Source organism: Pleurodeles waltl, chromosome 1_2 (assembly GCF_031143425.1).
Source record: "Pleurodeles waltl isolate 20211129_DDA chromosome 1_2, aPleWal1.hap1.20221129, whole genome shotgun sequence".
Taxonomy (NCBI): Eukaryota; Metazoa; Chordata; class Amphibia; order Caudata; family Salamandridae; genus Pleurodeles; species Pleurodeles waltl.
Genome location: NC_090437.1, coordinates 1,089,918,562 through 1,089,939,498, shown reverse-complemented (window position 1 = coordinate 1,089,939,498; position 20,937 = coordinate 1,089,918,562). Strand labels below are relative to the sequence as shown.

At 43.7% G+C, this 20,937-nt stretch overlaps 2 protein-coding genes across 5 annotated transcripts in view; one reads left to right on the top strand and one right to left on the bottom strand.

Annotated features, from left to right (window-relative positions):
• Positions 1 to 20,937, top strand: part of ZCCHC4 (zinc finger CCHC-type containing 4) — a 299,886-nt gene that overhangs the window by 93,354 nt on the left and 185,595 nt on the right. For both annotated transcript variants that reach the window (XM_069202157.1, XM_069202158.1), the window contains one exon: positions 5,770 to 5,850. In XM_069202157.1, the coding sequence (XP_069058258.1) occupies positions 5,770 to 5,850 (81 nt within the window). The remainder of the gene's footprint in view (positions 1 to 5,769; positions 5,851 to 20,937) is intronic.
• The window catches only part of LOC138248214 (E3 ubiquitin-protein ligase TRIM69-like), a 69,170-nt gene continuing 56,493 nt past the window's right edge, over positions 8,261 to 20,937 (bottom strand). For all 3 annotated transcript variants that reach the window (XM_069202156.1, XM_069202155.1, XM_069202154.1), the window contains 2 exons: positions 11,749 to 11,882; positions 8,261 to 9,026 (listed from right to left, as the gene is read on the bottom strand). In XM_069202156.1, coding sequence (XP_069058257.1) covers positions 8,434 to 9,026; positions 11,749 to 11,882 — 727 coding nt within the window. In that variant the 3' untranslated portion in view covers positions 8,261 to 8,433. The remainder of the gene's footprint in view (positions 9,027 to 11,748; positions 11,883 to 20,937) is intronic.

Genomic DNA, 20,937 nt, shown 5'->3' with positions numbered 1-20,937 from the left:
TCAAAATGCACCACATGCTCCTGAATAAGTATACCCTTGTACCTCATTTGCATGCAGAGTGCAGACACACTGGTGTATGATGAGCCGCTGTACTGTTCCTTTCCCTAAAGTTCTTCATGTTTTCATTCATGGGTTTAAAATAAAGTAATAGAATGCTTAATTGGCTGAACAATGTACATACACGAGTGAAATGTGTGTGCAAAAAAGTGGATTCTGTGAACACAAGTAGCAGGTCAAGCTTCACAGAATTGGTTTCTGTGGAATTATTTGTACATAGAAGGCACTTTTGCATACATGCCAGTAGACCCAATTTAGGCTGGGCCACAACAGGTGAAGAAGCCACCTTGGCTAGTTGGTAGTCACAATCGCTTGATCACTGCTGAAAGCGCAGCATGAGCAATCAAGTCCTAGCACTTAAAAGTTGCACCCAAGTCTGCTGGATCCGGGAGAGTCTTCAGAGTGCAGTTTAGTCATCCAAGATGGACAAAAGTCTCAGTTAAAGGGAACAGTTTGTTTCGCTGTCACTGGAGACCAGAGGCCCCTGGTTTTTGGTTGGACGTCACCAAGACTTCGAAGAACTCAGACTTCTGTGGCCAAAGTTACCCCACTGTGTTTGTGGACCAAGGGGTGGCCCCAGGAAGACCCCCTGTTGACCTGATAAGCATCTTTAGAAGCCTGTATCCCTTGCATCAGGACCACTATGTTGATGCCTGTGATGAATCTGGAACTAGACTGGAGACTCCATTCACTGCAAAGTAACTGTCCTGTTAAGCCTTTTTAGGTCAAAGCCCACAGGACAGCACAGCTGTTTGCTTTGCTGAAGACATCTTGAGGACACTCAGAAACTTCCTTGGGAATGCATTCTGCCTATTGCTTACCATTTTATTGCTTTCTATTTTCTGGCTCTTTTTGTTTTCAGGCTGTCTAGCTTGAGTCCGCCCCTTCCCCTTTCCCAAACCTTGATTATTGTAGTCTTCCGAGATCCCACTTTCTGTAAACAGACCTTTAAACTATGTTCTTATCTTGTCACATTTGCTGTGCATTTAAACACTAAGGTGACATGTCAGGCACCTTCTTCAGAGGGAGCTTTGTGTTTACTTTTCTTTCTCTGACTTCAAAGTGAGAGTGTTTATAGGAAAGCAATAGGAATGTAGATTACTCTCTCCTTGGAGCCCGTTCATGCCCTTCCTGTGCTCCAGTTTACGAGGCTGTAGTATAATCCTTAAAACAGGCCTGTAGGAAGGAGGTGCATGCACTAAAAAAATATTCATGTTGAGGTTCTTCTTTCAAAGTACTGTTGGCTGTACCAAACCCTTTAAATAAAAAAACATGCACTGGCAAGCCCAAAGGCGTAGCCTACACAACTACACTTAATGAGCAATAGCCTTAGTGCATGCAGCATGTGCAGTAGCACAGTGTCATAAAATCCTAGACAGCACAGATTACCAGAAAACTATAAACAGGAGCCCAAACATAACTACATTATTTACGCTACAGCCTTGAACATCCTGCCTATGTCAAAACATAGTTTTTATACTATTTGGTGGATGTGTGTGTTCTCAATGATGAAATAGGTAAACATGCTCCACTGAACCAACAACAGCATACCACCATGGCTGGCTTTAGCACTGCTGGTGTCTTGTGCATCACACTATGCTACTTCACTCTATGCCTCTCTATTCTGCACCACTCTACTCTAAGCCAATACACTCTACCCAACTCTACTACAGACCAATGCATTCTTCGCCACTGCACAATACATCAGTCCAGTCTAGGCCACTCCACTCTACGCTGCACCACTCCACTCTACTCCAATCAACTCTATGCCACTCTACTCTGCAACACTGCACTCCATGCCACTGCGCTCTATGCCACTACTATATGCCACTGCACTCTATCCTGCACCACTTCACTGTATCCTTCACCACTCTACTCAGTGCCACTTCACTCTACTCTGAAACAATCTACTCTTTGATGTGGTTTGTACTGGCTTTGAAGCTGTCTCCTAGAGCGTTCTTCTTGGTTTCTTTTAAGAAGTGGTGGTTCTGGTTAAGAACACCTGAAGGCGGTGCAGTCTTCTGTTTTTTTGCTGCTGTGCCACCTTCTTTGAAGTTGTCAGCAATTGCATTAGATGGAGTGCAGTTCCTCTGTGAACCAGCTTGCTCTTTTGCTTTGTTCTTTGACCTTGGCTGTCTTGGCGGGGGTGATGGCATCAGCGCATTCTGTGATCCACTGGGAGAAGCTCTTTGTTGCTTGTTCAGGTTCTGTGAGTCTGGAGTCTGGTTGGTGCGAGTATAGATTGTCGTTCCAGTGGTCTTCTGATGCCTTTTTCCAGTCTCTTCATGTGGATGTGGATGGCACGGTCCCAGGGTAGGTGGGTCCTGAGATGGTGAAGTGTATGCTGTAGTGGTCGGACCAGGTGAATGGTGTGGTGTAGATATACCTGACACTGTCGCTGGAGGTGAAGATGGGGTCGAGCGTGTGTCCTGTTTTGTGGGTAGGGTTGGTGACGAGCTGCTTGAGGCCGTTGTTACTCATGCTTTCCAGGAGGTTGTTGGAGTTGGGTTGCTAGGGTCCTCAAGATGTAAGTTGAGGTCACCTAGTAATATGTAGTGCTTGCATGCGTGGCAATGAGTTACGGAACGGCAGGGATGCCACTGATGGTGATTTTTCTGTCTGTGTGGAGTTGGAAGTTGAGGTGTTCCATTACCGGTGTCAGGTAATCAGGGGAAGTCGTGCATCGGATGGTGTCTCTGTAGATGATGGGGATTCTGCTTCTGTTCTTGTTAGTTTGGTTATTTTGTAACCTTCAGGGATGACAGTGGCGATGTCTGGTGCGGAGGCGGGGTTAAGGCAAGTTTCTGTGAGGAAGATGGCATCTGGGGTAAGGACAGCACTCTACACCATTGCGTTCTTTGTCATTGCTCTCTACTTTATTCTATTCTACTCTGCGCCACTGTATTCTGTGCCACTGCTCTCTACTCTGTACCACTCAACTCTACCTTACTCTACTGCACTCTGTGCTGCTACACTCTGCATCACTTCATGCCACTCTGATCTATTCTGCTCCATTGCACTCCACACCATTGCAATCTACACCACTCTACTCCATATTACTGGTTCTACACCACCCTAGTCTATACCTCTTCTCTCTACCCTGCCCCACTATACTCTACCCTGAACCGCTCCCCTCTACTTCACTCTACTATGCATCATTGCACTCTATGCCACTGCACCCTACTCTGCCTCTTCCTGCTCTATGCCACTGCACTCTATGCCACTCTACTCTGTAAGACTGCACTGTCAGCCACTGTACTCAATGCCACTCTACACTGTGCCACTGCATGCTGTGCCATTGCAAGCTACGCCACTCTAAATCATTGCAGTCTGTTACTGCTCTTTATGCAGCTCTGTTCTACACTGCATCACTCTATACTGCACCACTGCACTCTGAGACACTCTACTCTGCAAAACTGCACTCTCCACCACTGAACTGAATGCCACTCTACATTGCACCACTGCACTCTATGCCACTGCATACCACACCACAGCACGCTACGCCACTCTACGCCACTCTACATCATTGCAATCTTTTTTTGGGGGGGGGAAATTGAATTTATTGGTTATCAAGTACACCATTGCACTCTGTTACTGCACTTTACGCTGCTCTGTTTTACACTGTGCTACTCTACACTGCACCACTGCATTCTGAGACACTCTTTTCTGCAAGACTGCACTCTCCACCACTGAACTCTCCACCACTGTACTCTGCACCACTGCACTCTACACCATTACCCTTTTCGTCAGTCCATTCTACACCACTTTATCCTATTCGCATTACTGCTCTCTGCACCACTCTACTCTGCACCACTCAACTCTGTCACTCTGCTGCACTCTACATCACTTTAATCCACTCTAATATATTCAACACAATTGCACTCCACCGCACTCTAAGCCACTCTAATCTACACTGCTGCACTCTATCCTGCACCACTCCACTCTAATCGGAGCCACTCCACACCACTTCACTCTATTCTGAAACAATCTACTCTACTCTGTTAAACTCTATGCCACTGCACTGTACTGCACACCACTCTGCTCTGTTCCACTGCACTCTACACCACTTTATTCTGCAAGACTGCACTCTCCACCACTGAACTCAACACCACTGTACATTGCACTCAATACTATTAACCTCTTTGTCAGTGCACTCTTTGCCACTCTATTCTATACCACTGTACTCTACACCACGGCTCCCTGCACCACTCTACTCTGCCACTGCACTCTACTCTGCATCACTCAACACCACTCTACTGCACTCTACGTCACTACTCTCTGCATCACTCCTATCTACTCTAATCTATTCAGCACAACTGCACTCCACCCCACTGAACTATAAGCCACTTTACTCTACACCATAGCAATTTACCCCACTCTACACCTCTCCACTTTACCCTGCACCACTCGACTCTACCCTGAACCACTCGACTCTACTCTGCACCACTCTACACAGTTGCACTCTATTAATGCACTTTATGCTGCTCTGTTCTACACTGCACCACTCTATACTGCCTCACTCTACACTCTGCCACTGCACTCTACACCAGTACAATCTTTAGCAGTGCACGCTAGGGCACTCTATCCTGTTCTGCACCACTGTGTTGTACATCACTTCTCTCTGCACCACTCTACTCTATGCTGCTACACTCAACTCTACAACACTCTACTTCAGTCCATGTCACTACACTCTGCATCACTCCACACCGTTGTAATCTATTCTGCACCACGCCATTCCATGCCACTGCACTCTGCACCACTCTGCTCTGCACCACTCTGCTCTGCACCACTCTGCTCTGCACCACTGCACTCTACCCTGCACTACTCGACTCTACCCTAAACCATTCCACTCTACGCCACTTCACTCTGGTTTGAAACAATCTACTGTATCCACTGCACTCACTGCCACTTTACTAACATCACTTCAATGCACTCTACACCACTTTACTCAAAAACAATGCAGTCTACGCTACTGCACTCACGCCAATCTACTCTGCACTACTGTAAATTATATCACTTCACTCTAGGCCACTATACAACACTACACTCTGATACTCCACTCTGTGATGCTCTACTCCATTAAACGCTACTCCACTCTGACACTCTACATCCTGCTACTCCAATCTGTGCTACACTACTCCACTCTACGCAACTCCCTCTATGCCACTTTACTCAAATCTATTCTCCGACACACTACTCCCCTGGGAGCGCAAGAATCAGCAGTCTCACTTGTTTTAGAAAATGGCTCAAGTCCTGGCTTTTTTTGCTTCTTTTTTAAAATTTCGGGTGCTCTATATCTGATAGATTTCAGCGCCTAGACACATTTGGGCATTTGTGTGCTTAATAAATATTAACATTATTAATATTGTTTTAGCAGAGAGCTACTTCTTGAGTACTCTGCAGTAGTCAATGCACATAAGTGGCACTGCAAGGGCAGTGCGGTTGTGGGACATCAGTGGTGAGACCTGTTCTACCACTGGGCTTCACTTTTGTGCTCCAGGTGTGTTACTGAAACCCAAGAGCACTGAAATAAAGCTTGAGATGTGGATAACGGCACAGGGCATTTGAAATAATGGCGATTAATATCAGTCGCTTTATCGAATTATACCATCTTTGATACAGTACCAACTAAAATATGATACCTACTAAATATATACTTTGTCACATTACATACTTTCCTTGTCATAATATTGTAAACTTTTACCTTTTTAGACTGCATGAATTGATCAGACTGAGGGCCTTGGGACCAGAGGGGCCACAGATGAGAAGCCTCCTGCTGGACATTGACTTCAGGTATGTTTTGCAGAGACACATATAACTGCTGAAAAGGTAAAAAGTCAGATAACAGTGGATGAAGGTTGAAAGTCTGGGTATTATCGTTGATGCAGTGGCTAAAGTGTGAAGGGCTTTTGACATTCAGTGCCATATGCACAATACATAGAGACCTGAAGTAATTAAGTTTTCAACCTAGAATCCCTGTGTTTGGGGTATGGTTCACCTAGTGTTAAAAATGATTTATACTTGTCGTTAGTTTGAAACATACTTTATAGGGCTTCAGAGCACTTTACAGAAGTGAGTGATATATACAACAGTTTTTCTTGTTTACAAGATACAGATGGAATGTAAGTTTTAAGTTTAGATAGAAAATGCATATACAAGGAATTAACCTAATGCAGAAATAGGAACAAGAGCTATGAAACTAATAAAAGGCACGAGATCCTTTGTCAACACAGCATCAAAGTAAGGCTTTGGCTTTAGTTTGAACCGTGCATCAGAAGGCTTCAGAGCATTTTACAGACTTTAGTGACATATACAACAGTTTTGCTTGTTTATAAGGTATAGATGGAGTTTACATTTTCAGATCAGATAGAAAACATATATACATGGATTGAACTTATGGCAGAAAGAGACACAACAGCAGTGAAACTCATGAAATGCAAAAGATCCTTTGTCAACACAGCATGAAGATATGGTATAAAGAAGGCAGAGATTAGAGATACCTTTCAAATACAAAGAGTATCATGTCCTTTTTTTTAAGTAGATGCCTGGGCCTGATGGGAGAGGACGCTATCTGAGATCGTGCCAAAATGCTGCGTTTCTTCAAATTTGATGTCTCTAGAAGTGGTGTCCTTGAGTTCCCTAAAGATTGGAGAGCCTTGAGTAGTTCAACTTCAGAAACTGATAGTTTTTGTATGAATTTTGAATATACACACTCTTACACATAATTGCATTTAAACATGTATTGTAGTACACTAGACTTCAAGCCACCAATCCCAGTAAAGTCTGTATATAATATATGAAAGAGATACTTACTTTGACCATTTCTAGGTTGGTTCTGTAAATTAAATATGCAGAGGACACAATTAGGTAGATAAGTTGCTTAGATCTGTGGGATTCTCCCAAGCTGCAAACTAAAGTACCCTTCCAAGCAATGAAGGAAAGTCACTGATCTACCAAAAGAGCTAAAGAATTGGCTGCTGCTCAAATTAACATTATTTGTCTGACAAGACAAAGGAGGGATGAGAACTCCGGGTTCTCAAGTGTGTTCTTTCCATGTGTGAGTACCTCACTTGGGTGGTCATTACGACCCTGGCGGATTACTTCCGCCAGGGCCGCGGGACGCGGTGGCACCGCCGACAGGCCGGCGGTGCCCCGCGGGGCATTCTGACCGCGGCGGCTTAGCCGCGGTCAGAGAAGGGAAACCGGCGGTCTCCCGCCGGTTTCCCGCTGCCCCCAAGGAATCCTCCAAGCCGGCGCAGCTTGCTGCGCCGGCTTGGGGATTCCGACTCCCCCTCCCGCCATCCAGTTCTTGGCGGTTCTCCCGCCGGGAACCGGATGGCGGGAGGGGGAGTCACGGGGCCCCTGGGGGCCCCTGCAGTGCCCATGCCAACGGCATGGGCACTGCAGGGGCCCCCGTAAGAGGGCCCCAAAATGTATTTCACTGTCTGCATAGCAGACAGTGAAATACGCGACGGGTGCAGTAGCACCCGTCGCACCTTCCCACTCCGCCGGCTCGATTACGAGCCGGCTTCATGGTGGGAAGCTCGTTTTCCCCTGGGCTGGCGGGCGGCCTTTCGGCGGCCGCCCGCCCGCCAGCCCAGGGGAAAACTTGGAATACCCTCCGCGGTCTCTGGACCGCGGAGCGGTATTCCTGACGCGCAACATTGACGGGCGGCCTCCGCCGCCCGTCAATGTTGGAATGAGGGCCTTAGTCTCAGTTTCTTCACATTCTAATGCTTCGAGCCTTGTTTTCGCATTAAAAATTCAGTACCGCAAGGCTCATAATTCAAAGAAAATTTGGACTCATTTGGCTACTGTGGCTTGGAATTGCAGAATTGTGCTAGTAATTTAGACCCGAGGCGTTGACAAGTATATGTATACTGCTCAGTGTAAAGATAGATTAAACACAATGGGGTTTTGTGGTTGTTGTAGGTCACCCATTGAAACAACTCTATATTTTGTTCGTTTGAACAACAACTAGTGTGGAAAGGTAAAAAGGCTTAAATCCCCTGTCTATTTAAACTGTGTGGAGTTTTCCAATGCAGTGAAACACTAGTTATATACCATTCCACTCCTTGTACCATACTAAGTGTGAAACTTATATTTCGTGTTGCCTGTAAAAGACAATTACATTTTCGTTCGAGGAAATGGTGTAGGTTGAGATCAAAAGATGCGTTTTAATTAATAAATTCTGCCTTGGATATTTGTTTTTACAGGTTTAATAGTGTTTTTACGCACTCAGCATGTGTGATGAATGTATTTATGAAATATGTTACATCGGTTTGTAATCATACTGATTTTACATTTTTATTAGCCATTTTTGTATTGTATTGAAAACAGCTACTTTAAATGATCACTTTTACCAGGATGATGGCTTTAAACAGAGGAGTTGCATATCTGAAGTCTTTCAAATGTTATGGGTCCTGATTTTGGTGGGAATAGGCCGAGTGCTGGAAAGACGGCTTCAGTAAATTGGTGTTGCAACCGGTCAAAAAAGCAAGCAGTGGCACTTGAAAATTCTTGCAGAACCTTCATGTTTTTTGCATTATAGAAGATAATTTTACTTCTTTCACAATCTACATGCACCCCGACTTGTTTCATGCCACTGAGCCCTTTGCCACACAGAATGGCTTTATCGTTGTGCCAGGCTAGCAGCATGTTATCCTTCAGCTCCAAACACCAGGAGAGACGATTTCTTCCCAGCTTCCCAGCTTTCTGTTTCCCTTTACGCTCAATTGACCCATACGCCATCCCAATGCTCCAGGCCGGAGAAGACTGCACATCGACTTCCCAGTAATGTTTTCCTCTCATCCAGCCACTGGAAGCAAGCACGTAGCACATTGCATCAAATCTTAGAGGGCTGTTTGGAATATTCTGAGGTTCGCTCACAAGGCACATACCAGTTTGGTCGCCCGAAGTATAAATGGTTTTGTTCGACGTTGTAATATCAAGCAGGACTGGTGTTTGATCTGTAAAACAAAATGTTAGAATGTAGATTTAAACTGTGCACTGTCTTTAATAAAATATTTGTGCTCAAGTATATGTTTAGGGAACAGGGCAAATAGGCATCAGTGTCACATTTTATTTTTTTCTATTTTTGAGGCCATTATATTAGCCTGCAACAATGCCGTTTGAAAACAGTCAATAATTGTGACCCATCATCGAAGGCAAAGTATGTGTGATGTCACTTCTAATATATACTTGCATCTCAAAGAGTACATGATGTCAGTGCTGTTACCCCTACATATTTGGTTAATTAATGCTACTGGGTTTGTGAAAGCATGTCTGTTGATTGTATATGTGAGTGATGCAAAGGCTGCATATTTATGGTAGAGTGACATCAAGGAAGTTGGGCCTCACCTAGTCTTAGTTTCAATATCATTGTCCTTGCAGGATAGAGGATAAAATATCCTGTTTACTTGGAGTAATGGTAGAAACGAGCTGCAGTGGTCTTTAGTAAGCAATCCATGGTCAACCTAAAGGATTTCACAAAAGCTCAAACCACTCGCAGAGTGTTTAAAAGATTAAGAGACCCTACCATGGCCATAGTGGGAGACAAGAAATAAGGGAGTGTAAGTGGACCCCGACTGGCTAAATTATCTAAAAAGATATTTGTTACTCCCTTCGTGCTCACAGCTAGGGAATTACCCAAATTTCAGCAGTTTTAAGAAGTGAAGGGAAATGTGATATTTTTGTTTAAGTATATTTTTTATTTATAAGCAAATGTCTCAAACTTCTTTTACATCTAAGTTTAACTTGATGTGCAAAGAAGCTGCCTGCAGGTGTATATACCACATCTTGGTTACCAAAATTAAGGGCTGTGGATTCGAATGCCTGCAGAGGAAACTTCGTACAACAGAAACTTTACTGGTACTAAGTTTGACTAGCACCAGTACTGTGGGCACACCCAGAGGATGGGTAGTGGGTGTTCATAAGGAAGGTAAGAAAAACCCATAAAGAGATAAGTTTGTGAGAGTTTTAAAGACCCTCCACGTGTTTTTTCAACCCATTTAAACATGGAAACTTACTCCAAAAAGTTTGGAGTAACGGTGTAGAGGGAGTTTACAACTATTCAGCATTGTCAAGGAGTTCACCAACCCCTTAGCGACTGAAACCATCACCCCTCCCCCCACAAGGAACTCTGCAACAGCCTAGATTACTTCTTCCCTGACAAGATATTCACCATCCACAGGGACTTCAAAGTCCAACCTGCCGCAACCAAAACCTTCAGCTTCCTAGACCCCACAGATGCCCCCGCTGACAACAGGATCACCATCTGTAACCAGCTCACCATGCAGAACACCAGGGACATTATGCACTCCCTCCGCTCTGGGTCTCCCACACCGATTGGTCAACCTCGGCAACAACACCATCAGCAACAAACTCACAAACATCCTCAACACATACATGACCTCAGCCACCAACCTGGAGGATTGGAAACACGCCAAGATCAAACCCTTCCTCAAGAAACCTTCCGCTGACCCGATCGAGCTCAGAAACTACCGACCGATCTCCCTGCTCTCATTTCCTGCCAAAGTCCATCAAACTGCAACTGACAGAATACCTAGAGATAACGATCTTCTGGATGCATCCCAGTCCGGATTCCACTCCAACCACAGCACTGAAACTGCCCTGATCGCTGCCATGGCTGACATCAGAACCCGCTGTGACTGGGGAGACTCGACCACCCTGATCCTTCTCGACCTCTCAGCGGTATTCAACACTATATCCCACCACTTCCTGATCAAAAGGCTTCATCAGATCGTCATCCAAGAAGAGACCCTCAAATGGATTGCATCCTTACTTTCAGGAAGAACTCAGAGGGTCCTCCTCCCTCCCTTCACCTCAGAGCCCAACAGCATCATCTCCTGTGTCCCTCAAGGCTCATCCCCCAGCCCCACCCTTTTTAACACCTACATGACCCCCGATCTACATCCCCAAAAACCAGGGACTGAACACCATCTCCTTCGTGGATGACACCGAGCTCATCCTCTTGTTAGCTGACGACCCCTCCACTACCAAGGCTAATTACCACCTTTGCATGACCGGCATCGCCACAATTGTAAGACAACTGCCTCAGACTCAAAACAGACAAGATGGAATTCCTGATCTTTGGGAACACTGACTCCTGGTGGCCCACCGACCTGGGACCCCGTCCATCCCTGTGAACCAAGCCTTGAACTGGCTTGCCCACCTGTAATTGCTGGAAAGCTGGTGTCATTCTAGGACACCCACTCCGCACGTTATAATGTACTTACCAATTTCTAAAAGGTGTGTAAAATGAAATAGAAAGTATGTTGTATCTAGATCCAGAATCAACAGTGAGCGGCTTCTCCCGGAATATTAAACTGTAAAGTTGACACCTTTTGCCCCACTTTTATATTGTTTAAATGTGGGAGTGGTTTAATTGATGAACCTTATTTAAGCATTAACATCATTTCCCTGGCTCCAATCAAAAAAATAAAGTAAACCGGTTCTGTGTTGACGATATTGTTTGCCATAAATGCACAAAAGAAAAAAACATGTTTTCTTTGGCTTATTGCATTAAAGGTATTACCCAGGTAGGGTTGAGTGCCCGTGGGAAGCTGTCGCGCGCATGCACTTTGAATTAAATAGGAAAATAATTAATGTTATCTTTACAAATTTCCTTTACAAGTGCTATGTATAAACAATGTTGTAAAAATACAATACCCATCAATAAAGATTTCTGTAGAAATTTTGCTTGGAGATTTTCTGAAATATTTTTCAGGAGTTTGAGAAGTTTCTGGAACTTGGATTTATTGATTTCAAACTCTTCCCCGGCAAACGTTTTTTTGTTAAACTCCCTGGCAAACAAAAAGAATACAGTTTAAATAGGATTGATATTTTGTTCGTGTCAACAGCCTAAAACAGCTCTAAAATTTGAGAACTGTTCTTCACTACATGACATTGTCCGAGTTCGACCCATAGAAGGATAAGCATTGGCAAAGCCAATATGTATATTATTTTCATCTGAAAGTGCTTCAGTGATTGGCTAGTTTTTTTGTGTGGCTGTGTTGCCGAGTAAATGCAAGAATGACTCAGTGGGTGGGTAGATAAAGAATACATGAATGGCTGAATGGGGAAATTGCAGAGTGCTTGACTGCATGTAAGAATGTGTGCAACCCTTGGCAGAAAGACTGAAATTAGAAGCCAACTCGCTTCTCACCGCACCACATGCAGGCAAAAACACTAGTTCATAAAGGCAGTTTGAGACTTCTAATTGGCTGTGCGAATATCTGCATTCTTCTGTAAATGCCGATATATTTCATTGTGTGTTTACTGCTTAGTGAGTGAATAAATGTTTTTTTGTTTTATAAAGTGCATAGCTAATCACTGAGTGTCTCAGCCCTAAGTCTAGCAGACTGACCCAATCCCAAAACTTAAAAAGGAGGAGAGAAACCATGTTTACAGCTTCCTTTGGAAGACTTCCTCCAAAGGATGGATGTTGAGGTCCAGAGGGAGCTGGGTTGAGGCTTTAGCAGGCAGAAACGAGAATGCCTTGCCTCCCTTCATTATCTTAATTTGAGGCTGCTGAATGCAAGGATCTGGCAGGAAAGTAAGGAAGGAATCTGTCTGCAATATAGCCAGGACTGGCTTGAAACAAAGCACGGTGAACCAGAGACAGGGATTTGAAAAGGGCATGCTGCCTTAATAGGCAGCCATTGAAGAGCTCTTCAGCTTGTTTGACATTTTCATTGTTTCAGTGTAATCATGTGTGACATTCAAGTTCCAAATGTGTGACACTTAGAGTGACACTTTTGTATGTGTAAAACCATGAAGTGCACAGAAAGACATAAATATCAGAAATGACACCCTGTTGAGCAACAAGGGACTAAAACAATCTTGAAACTGTTGCAAAATCCTTTAAATGAAAGTTTACTAAGCTACAGCTGCGTGTAAGACAACTGCTGCATCTTAAGAGTGCGTTATTTGCTGTCTAGGATCTCGTAGCGCTGTGAATACAGAAGTCATTATTCCCCTCGACACGAACCGCGGCTCAGTTCTGTTTCTCTCTGGTTTATGCACACACACAATCTGCAGGAATTGCATTAATCAATTGAGTTTTATAAAGTTTAAAATAAAAGGAAAAAAAATGCATTTTCCCATCAATTTTACCTGCATGATTTAAGATCATCTTTCATTTAAATTGTTTCATGGTTAGTTTTATCCTTGGCTACCTCCCGATGATAGACCAAAATAGTTATACATTTTGTTTTTTAAGCCATGTGATATGTTTAACCTCCTCAAATACACTCTAAAAGACATGATTACCCCCCATGATTGTACTGCATTCGTCTTCTGTGCTCTGCTGGACTCTCACTTCTTGTGCCACTAGAAGACATCCTTACGCTAGTGCCAAGCTGAGCAAGATAGCACCTTCGGTCGGGTTGTTGGGCAGGGTGGGTAACTAAGTTGCATGCAGTGCAGAGAGATAAGTAGTAGTCTGTAGGTGGCTGCACGCTTCTCATCTGGGACGGGCGACCAGGGCCTCTGTTGGTAACACATCTGCTCTGCTAAATGCGTTTACCTTAGTTCAGTTTATTAAACATGTTTGTACATTTCACCATCTAGAATTCACAAGTTTGAATGTGTTCCTATATGTGATAATGAATAAAAGACGGCCCAGTGAAATAAAGTATTTGCCCAGGTTCAAACCATTTGGTCAATCAGGGAAGCCCGTAATAATCTTTGAATGTTCCAGTTTCCTCCAGTGCAGAGCAGCCAAGAGGTGGCTATCTCTTACTCATATCAAGGCGTTGTACTTCATTATTGAATGATTAGATTAGAGCTTGGGTGAAGGGCAAACTACGTTGAAAAGGGACCTTTTTTACTGCAAAACAGGTCAAAAGGGCAGATCTGATTTTGCAGCGTCAATCTTTCCTGGATTTTTTGTGCATTATTCCGCTCTCTAGTGGTTGGGTCCGGAATTCCCCACTATCTTAGTAGTCCTTTTTCTCTTTCTTGTTTTTTTTTGGGCCCTAGACCGCCCCACCATTTGTGCCTCATCCAGCATCTCCTGACATCATCCACACTCCCTGGAAGCTTTTCCACATGGTTGCAATCTTCAGATTCTTTTTGCCACTGTTTGGTCTGGAAGCATAGATGAAGGCTGTCCAATTTACGAAAAGAAGAAGTTGGATGGAAGTTCGTTGAAGGAATACCAGAGAAGACCACTGAAAATAGGTACCAAATAACCATTCATCGATTATCACAAATCGAGGGCGAGCTGGAGAATGCCCGGACAGGAGGCCTCCTGTTCCTCGTGATATGGAGAAGACACCATTCCAGTTCTGCTCTAAGTGCCATCATAAATTTGCACAAAAAGACAGCCATCAAGTGTGCAACCTTTGCTTCCCATTTTACCACAAGAGCAACGACTGTGAGGCCTGCAATGATTTCAAGCCAAAGACTTAAGGCAAGAGGAAAACAGAAGCAAGCAAAGTACACCATGCAGGGGCAAAAAAAGACCCATGGCTGAGAGACCTTAGGTTGTCGAGCAAGGAGGAAGATAACATTGCCAAAGTTGCAGAAGGGGAAGGCTCAGATGCTGAGATGAGGATCATCGACATCAAGAAGGAGCGTAGTAAACTCAAGGAGCAGCCGGGCCAAGTATCACAGAAAAAAATGATGGGAAGAGTCTCGATCATCCGACCCAGAATCACAAAGGGCTGCCTTTGCGTTGAAAATCTCACCGACCAAAGGCAAGCAGAGTTTCCCAAAGCAAGGACGCCACAGGCGGCGCACATCCGAAAAGATGATGATGTCGAAAGACTATCGAAGTCGGGAAGTCTCGACGTCGAAAGACAAAGTCGGGAGGTGCCGAAAAAAGGGTTGTGTGATAAACCGGTGAATGAAGCCTTGACGTCGAATAGGAAATCAATGCTTATACTTGATGCAGAAGAACAAGCCATTGAAGTCAAAGGGGAAAAAAAGAGGTGTCTCGAAGCTGAAACGACCACGATATTACATAACTAAAGAGTTCATTTTGATAACAAATTGACATCACCGAAAAACTAAACCCCCTATGACACCAGAGCTACAGGAAGAGGAGGAAGAATAAGAATTCTTCTTTGAGGAAGATGATCCTGAATCCATGTGTATGTTTCATGAAACCGAGGCGGCTGATTATGTGGAGACTCAGCGGCAGGACGTCAAGACTGATTCCCCTGAGGACGGAATCAACATATATTCGTCAAGGCCATTCCCCCCGTGTGACATTGCAATGTACAGATAGTTGATAAAGAGAGCAGCTGAAAAAATATGGTGTGCAACTGGAGGTGGAAAAAGCACAATCATATTTCCTCATAGAGGCACTGCTTCCTTCCCAAACTAGAAACCAATTCTTTCCTATGCTACCAAGCTTGGCTAAGGGTGTCAAGTTTCAAAACAGAGATTCAGGTGAATATCATCAGCACGCCTTTCAATGCGGAACAACTGTTTTGGAAGTATGGTGGATGATACCCTTCAGCAACAAAAGAAGGGTAATGATACTACAGAGTCCATGGTGGTCCTGCAATTCAAATGACACATATAGAGAGGATCAACAGCTGTGAGAGGACAGAGGAAGTTTTTCAAGTACATACTCACATGAGGCTTTTCATGGCACAAGTGAAACACACACGTCAGGACAGCAATGGCAGTACCAAACACCACTACGCTAGCCCTTTCGGGGACATGCAAGAGTTAGAACGCAGCCACAAAGAGGAGCGGCTGCCCCCTCAAACAAGTGACTCATTACACCATCTACCCCTCTCACACTCAACACCTGTGGAGGGAAGAATAAAAAACTTCCTACAAGAGTGGAGTAAAGTGACCTCAGACAAATGGATACTAAACACCATACGATTTGGATATTGCATAGAACTGAACAAACAACCACTAGCAAGGGGACCAATAATATGGTCCACACAAAGGAAGAAACGGCCTATCCACTGCAAAAAGTAAAAGAATTTCTACAAAAGAAAGCAGTAGAGACTACTCAGCATATTGCTTTCCTGCATTCTTATCATACCATATGCAAGGCTACAAATGGTAACAATCCAGGAATGGGTAGTGTGCCAGTGGTCTGAAGCCACAGAGAGTTGGGAAGATCTTGTGGTTTTCACACAAAAGATACAAGAGGAGAAAGCATGGTGGAATAGCACACACGTAAAAGCTGCAATACCAATTATACACAGTGTGCACCATTAACATAGAGACATATGGGTTGGGGAGCTCATATGGAGAAACTCAAAGTCATAGGAGTTAGGAAGGAACAGGAAGCGGCACAACATATCAAAGTACTGGAACTAAAAACACTGTTCCTCACCTTAAAAGCCTTTCTGAAAAAGCTGGGGGGGAAGGCCACAACTAGTTCAAACAACACAACAACAATGTTCTATTCCAACAAACAGGTAGGAATACAATCTTTTGTACTATTAGAACTAGCCCAGGAAATCTGGAGGTGAGCCACCCGGAGACAAATAAACATAAATGCAGTTCATCTTCCAGAGAAAGAGAATGTCGAGGCGGAAAAGCTCAGGAGGTAAGCCCCCTCCTCTCACGGGTGGGAACTCAATCAAACAGTACTCAAACCGATTTTCAAATAATGGAGAACACCAGAAATAGATCTGTTTGCAGATCGAAAAAAAAAAAAAACGGAAAACGCCAATTCTTGGCGTCCAGACACCCACACCGCCACTGGTCAGGGACATTTGCTTATTCTTTTCTCCCGATCCCTCTTTTACACAAAGTAATCAACAAATGCTAACAGTTTCATATGATACTCATCGCCCCAGAAGGGCATGATACATTTATTGAAGTTTGAAGATTTTTTTAGATTGAGAGGCAACCCACTCACCTCCACAGAAGATGGGGAGCAGCAAAAAAACTAAATAAATCTGAAGATGGCGACCACATTGAGGAGCTTCCAGGGGCGTATGACATCAGGAGAGGGTGGGTTAGGCACCAAATGGTGGGACAGATGACACCAAAAAAAAAAAATGCAAGAATGCAAAGGAGGACTACTAAGACGGTGGAGAATTCTGGGCCCACCCTAGATGGTGGAATAATGCACAGCATGTGAATCCAGAAAATTCTTCAAGCTGCAAAACTACTCCTGCAGGTAAGAAACCATTTTGTTCTTTCTCTTCCTACTACCGGATCTCCCGCTTCAGACTCTCCAAAATTGCATGTTTGCATGCACATGATGATTACTCCTACTGATCAGACTTACATTATCAGTGCATAAGACCCAAATCACTAGCCTAATTGTGACATGCCCAGTTTTCCAAATAGGTGTTTATTTTTTTAACCATAAAATCCAAGCATGTTAAAAAAGGACCTCTCATAATGTGGGACTTTGGGACAAACAAAGGAAAAAACTCAAAAACGGAATTCTGTCTGGAACTTTTCCTGATTACATACTAACCATATCTCCTACATCAGACAGACGTCCACTAATATGTGAGAATTGCAGGCACCCACTTAGATTCATAGTGACTCTGAGACTGTTACTATAATCCTGGCAGCACAACCATGTTTCATCCAATCTCACTACTTTGAGAAAGGGCTGGTGTGACATCCAGCAAGAGATGACATAGTTTATGGGCTGCAATTGCTTTGGATACAAGCAATTTAAAGAGTATGGCGGTGGTTTACGGGTACGTTTACAGACATGATGAGCTTTACAACTGTTTCTGAAGTAGGTTGGCTTGGCAAAATACAGAGCGCAGATTGGGACCCCTAGTCTTACTCCGGCCTGGAAAAGATTAAAGCTGGGCATCCAGCCTTGATTCGCTCCTTGAGCATGGACTTGGAACCCCCAAACCCTTTAACCTCTCTCACTTCCAAATAACGTGATCTGCCTGCTCTACGAGTCACGCTGACCACTGCCCTTCCGCAAGTGAGGTAGCCATTCACGGTTGTCAGCCACAGCACGCTAGGCCATGTCAGTGGTTTTTAAAGGCTGCTCCACTCGTCTGGAACTGGCACAGAATACTGCAGCCCCAGCCCCCGCACCCTCAAGACACGTAGAAGGCAGTAGAAGAGTTTAGTGATGCAAAGCCCAGTGCCCCAGTGGCTGCAAAATCCTCTAATGAAAAACATCCTCTTGATGCCAATGCTTGTGAGTGTGCGACCTCCTCAGTAGTACAGAGCAGCACTGTCAGAGGGGTCAGCTCACTTGTAAGAGTCTAACATCAAAAAACAACAATAAGTAACTGAAAGATGACCAGTCAACCATTGCAAATAATTTTCCACTGTGCGGCAACACGTGTTGCTGCATTTTTTTACATTTGGATCTGTCTGAGCTAGAAACATTTTTCTGTTAAAATATGCTGATTATGAAGCAGATGATTGATTATGTGGCAAATACGGCAATTCCATAATTTTGTGGAAAACATAGCAAAAACAGAATTGCATTATTCCAGTAGCACTGATGGTGGAGTTGTGACAATCTAGCTTTCTGAAGTAGCTTTGCATAGAAGTCTGGCTGGGAGTCTAATGATGGATACTAGTTGTGATTTTAAATAAGGCAGCACCTCGAAACTTTGCAGTAGAGTTCTGGATGGGCATCTGAAGAGAGGTTTTAGAATGGGTTTTCGGCAGGGTTTGTGGTGCCGTGCAAAGGGGTCTGAATGGGATATGAAGAGGGTCTTAAATGATTTCTAATAGAGTGGTGTCTGAATATGCCGGTGACATAGTAAGCCTTGTATATGTTTGGTCAGGAATAAACTGAAGATCAAGAAGACTGAAAATAAAAGAATCTTTGGACTTTTTACAGTAACTTACCCAAGTCTGGGTAGCTCGGGAGATTGTTTACAGTTTGACTGAAGCTTGTTGCTTCTTTGTGTTGTGTGTGGTGGCCTCTTCTCCCCCCTTGAAGCAACAGTTGTTGACATTGATACTTTTCATATTATAGGCACGCACGTGTTGCACCCAACAACAGTCTAGCCACCCTTTTGTTTTTCTTATGCCTTCTTACCCTTGGCTCGATCTGCACCTTTGAAGGTTTGAGGGGGTGGCGGGCTTGGCATAACAATGTTTCGAGGCCTCTGCTCTAAGGTCGCTAGGAGACCGACAGCACTAAGCCTGGATTAAGGAGGGTGGAATAAGGAGGTAGGGCTTACCTCCCAGGAAGGTACTTGTGTCAGAAACTCAGAGATTTGCAGGTTATATGATACACGCTATTATTGACTACCTTTGTGTTTGCTTGCTTTTAGGTGTACCAAAATATTAGGGTTATGAACATTAAAGTTTTCCAACTTCAGAAAAAAGCATCTCAATTTTGGCAGGAAGATTGTGGTCTTACATTTTTCAGCCTGGTGATTGAGGTCACTTAGCTATTCATAATTGCTTAGTTGTGATATTATATTTTCGCTTTCAGGACTGTGCGAATGTTTCCAATCGTGTACTGCTTGCCAACATTGTATAGTGTTGATAGCCAGTAGTTCGCATTTTCCTACTGTATTATGTTGCCTTACATGTTTGGTTGTGCTTTGTGTGCTTAGTACTAATTTTAATTATCATTACCAAAATTACAATTTGTGATTATACTTTTTGGACCAGAAGCTTACTTTGTGAATCGACATATGCAATAATATGTTGGCTTGTAATATAAGGAATCCGAATGGGTTGCAGTCAGCCCTACCTAATTAATATTCATTAAGTAGGTCACAAATTGTAACTCACTCTGATTGGTCACAGGAATGGTGGCCTAGGAAGATCAGCAGAAAACATACATGTGTTTGCTTCTAAACGAAGAAAACTTTTTTTTTTTTTTTTTAAATAACCTGCTATCCTTAAAGGTAAACTGGCTTATTTAAAAAATAGTTGTCTTTTAAAAAAAAGTTTATATGAGAGTTGGTACTAGCCCCTGCAACACTGCCTACTCACTAGGAAGCATTTACGGCAATTTACAAAGGGTAAGGGGTCTACAAAGAACCCCTCCATTTTGAAAATCAAGCACCATCCCAGGTTGAAAGTCAGTAACTTTTTAATGCTGTAAGACTATTCTTACAGTCAGAAACCATTGATACATAGGGATAAGAAATGTAGTTTGTAAGGGGCTGCCCAAAATGCCCCTTCCAAATAGAGATTCATAATCCATTTATGAGTTTAAATACATTTATATTATATTTTTATAACACAGCATAGAGAAACATTTTGCATAGTCTCAGTCCCCCACCCCAGAACTTATAAATTGATTGCAATGTCAGATAGACCAAAGTAGTGTTGTTTTAGCCCCCAGTGTCTTTATTTCTTGCATAGTAATCAAATGTTTGTGGGCATATAGACTTACAGCAGGCTCCACTGCTTTCTGAATTCACGTTCCCAGCCTATGCAGTTTTTTTAAATCTTTTCTTTGTCTGAATTCACTAGACCCTCCCCATCCCACCACCTCCCCAGACACCCTGGTAGTACTCCACAGTGACAGAATGCTTTGTTTAGTTGCCAGGAGTAGATGGGAGAAAATGTTGCCTTTCCTGCCAAATAAGGGGTAAATGTCTTCACACGGTGACCTCAACACTACTTCTTAGCAACTTGCCAGCTGGGACTCGTTTTTATCTCGTTAGTTGTTTTAAGAACCAGATGCCAGAAAGATTATAGCTGCGTCTAATGACCAGAAAACGTAGGTTAGTGATCCCACCACTCCACAACCTCTCCAGCAGTGTGTGCCTCGTGGGTGTATCGTAGCCCCTAATTTATTAGTGGTGTAGTACCTACGGTGTATTATTTTCTTGAAGTGTTTCCTTATCCCTATCTCCGGCATGGCAGGCAATTGTACCCACACTGATTAATATATATATGGCCATGGTCCATTATCAAGCCTGATGCAAACTCTTACTCCCAGGGGCATCTTGGAATGGAAGCCTTTCC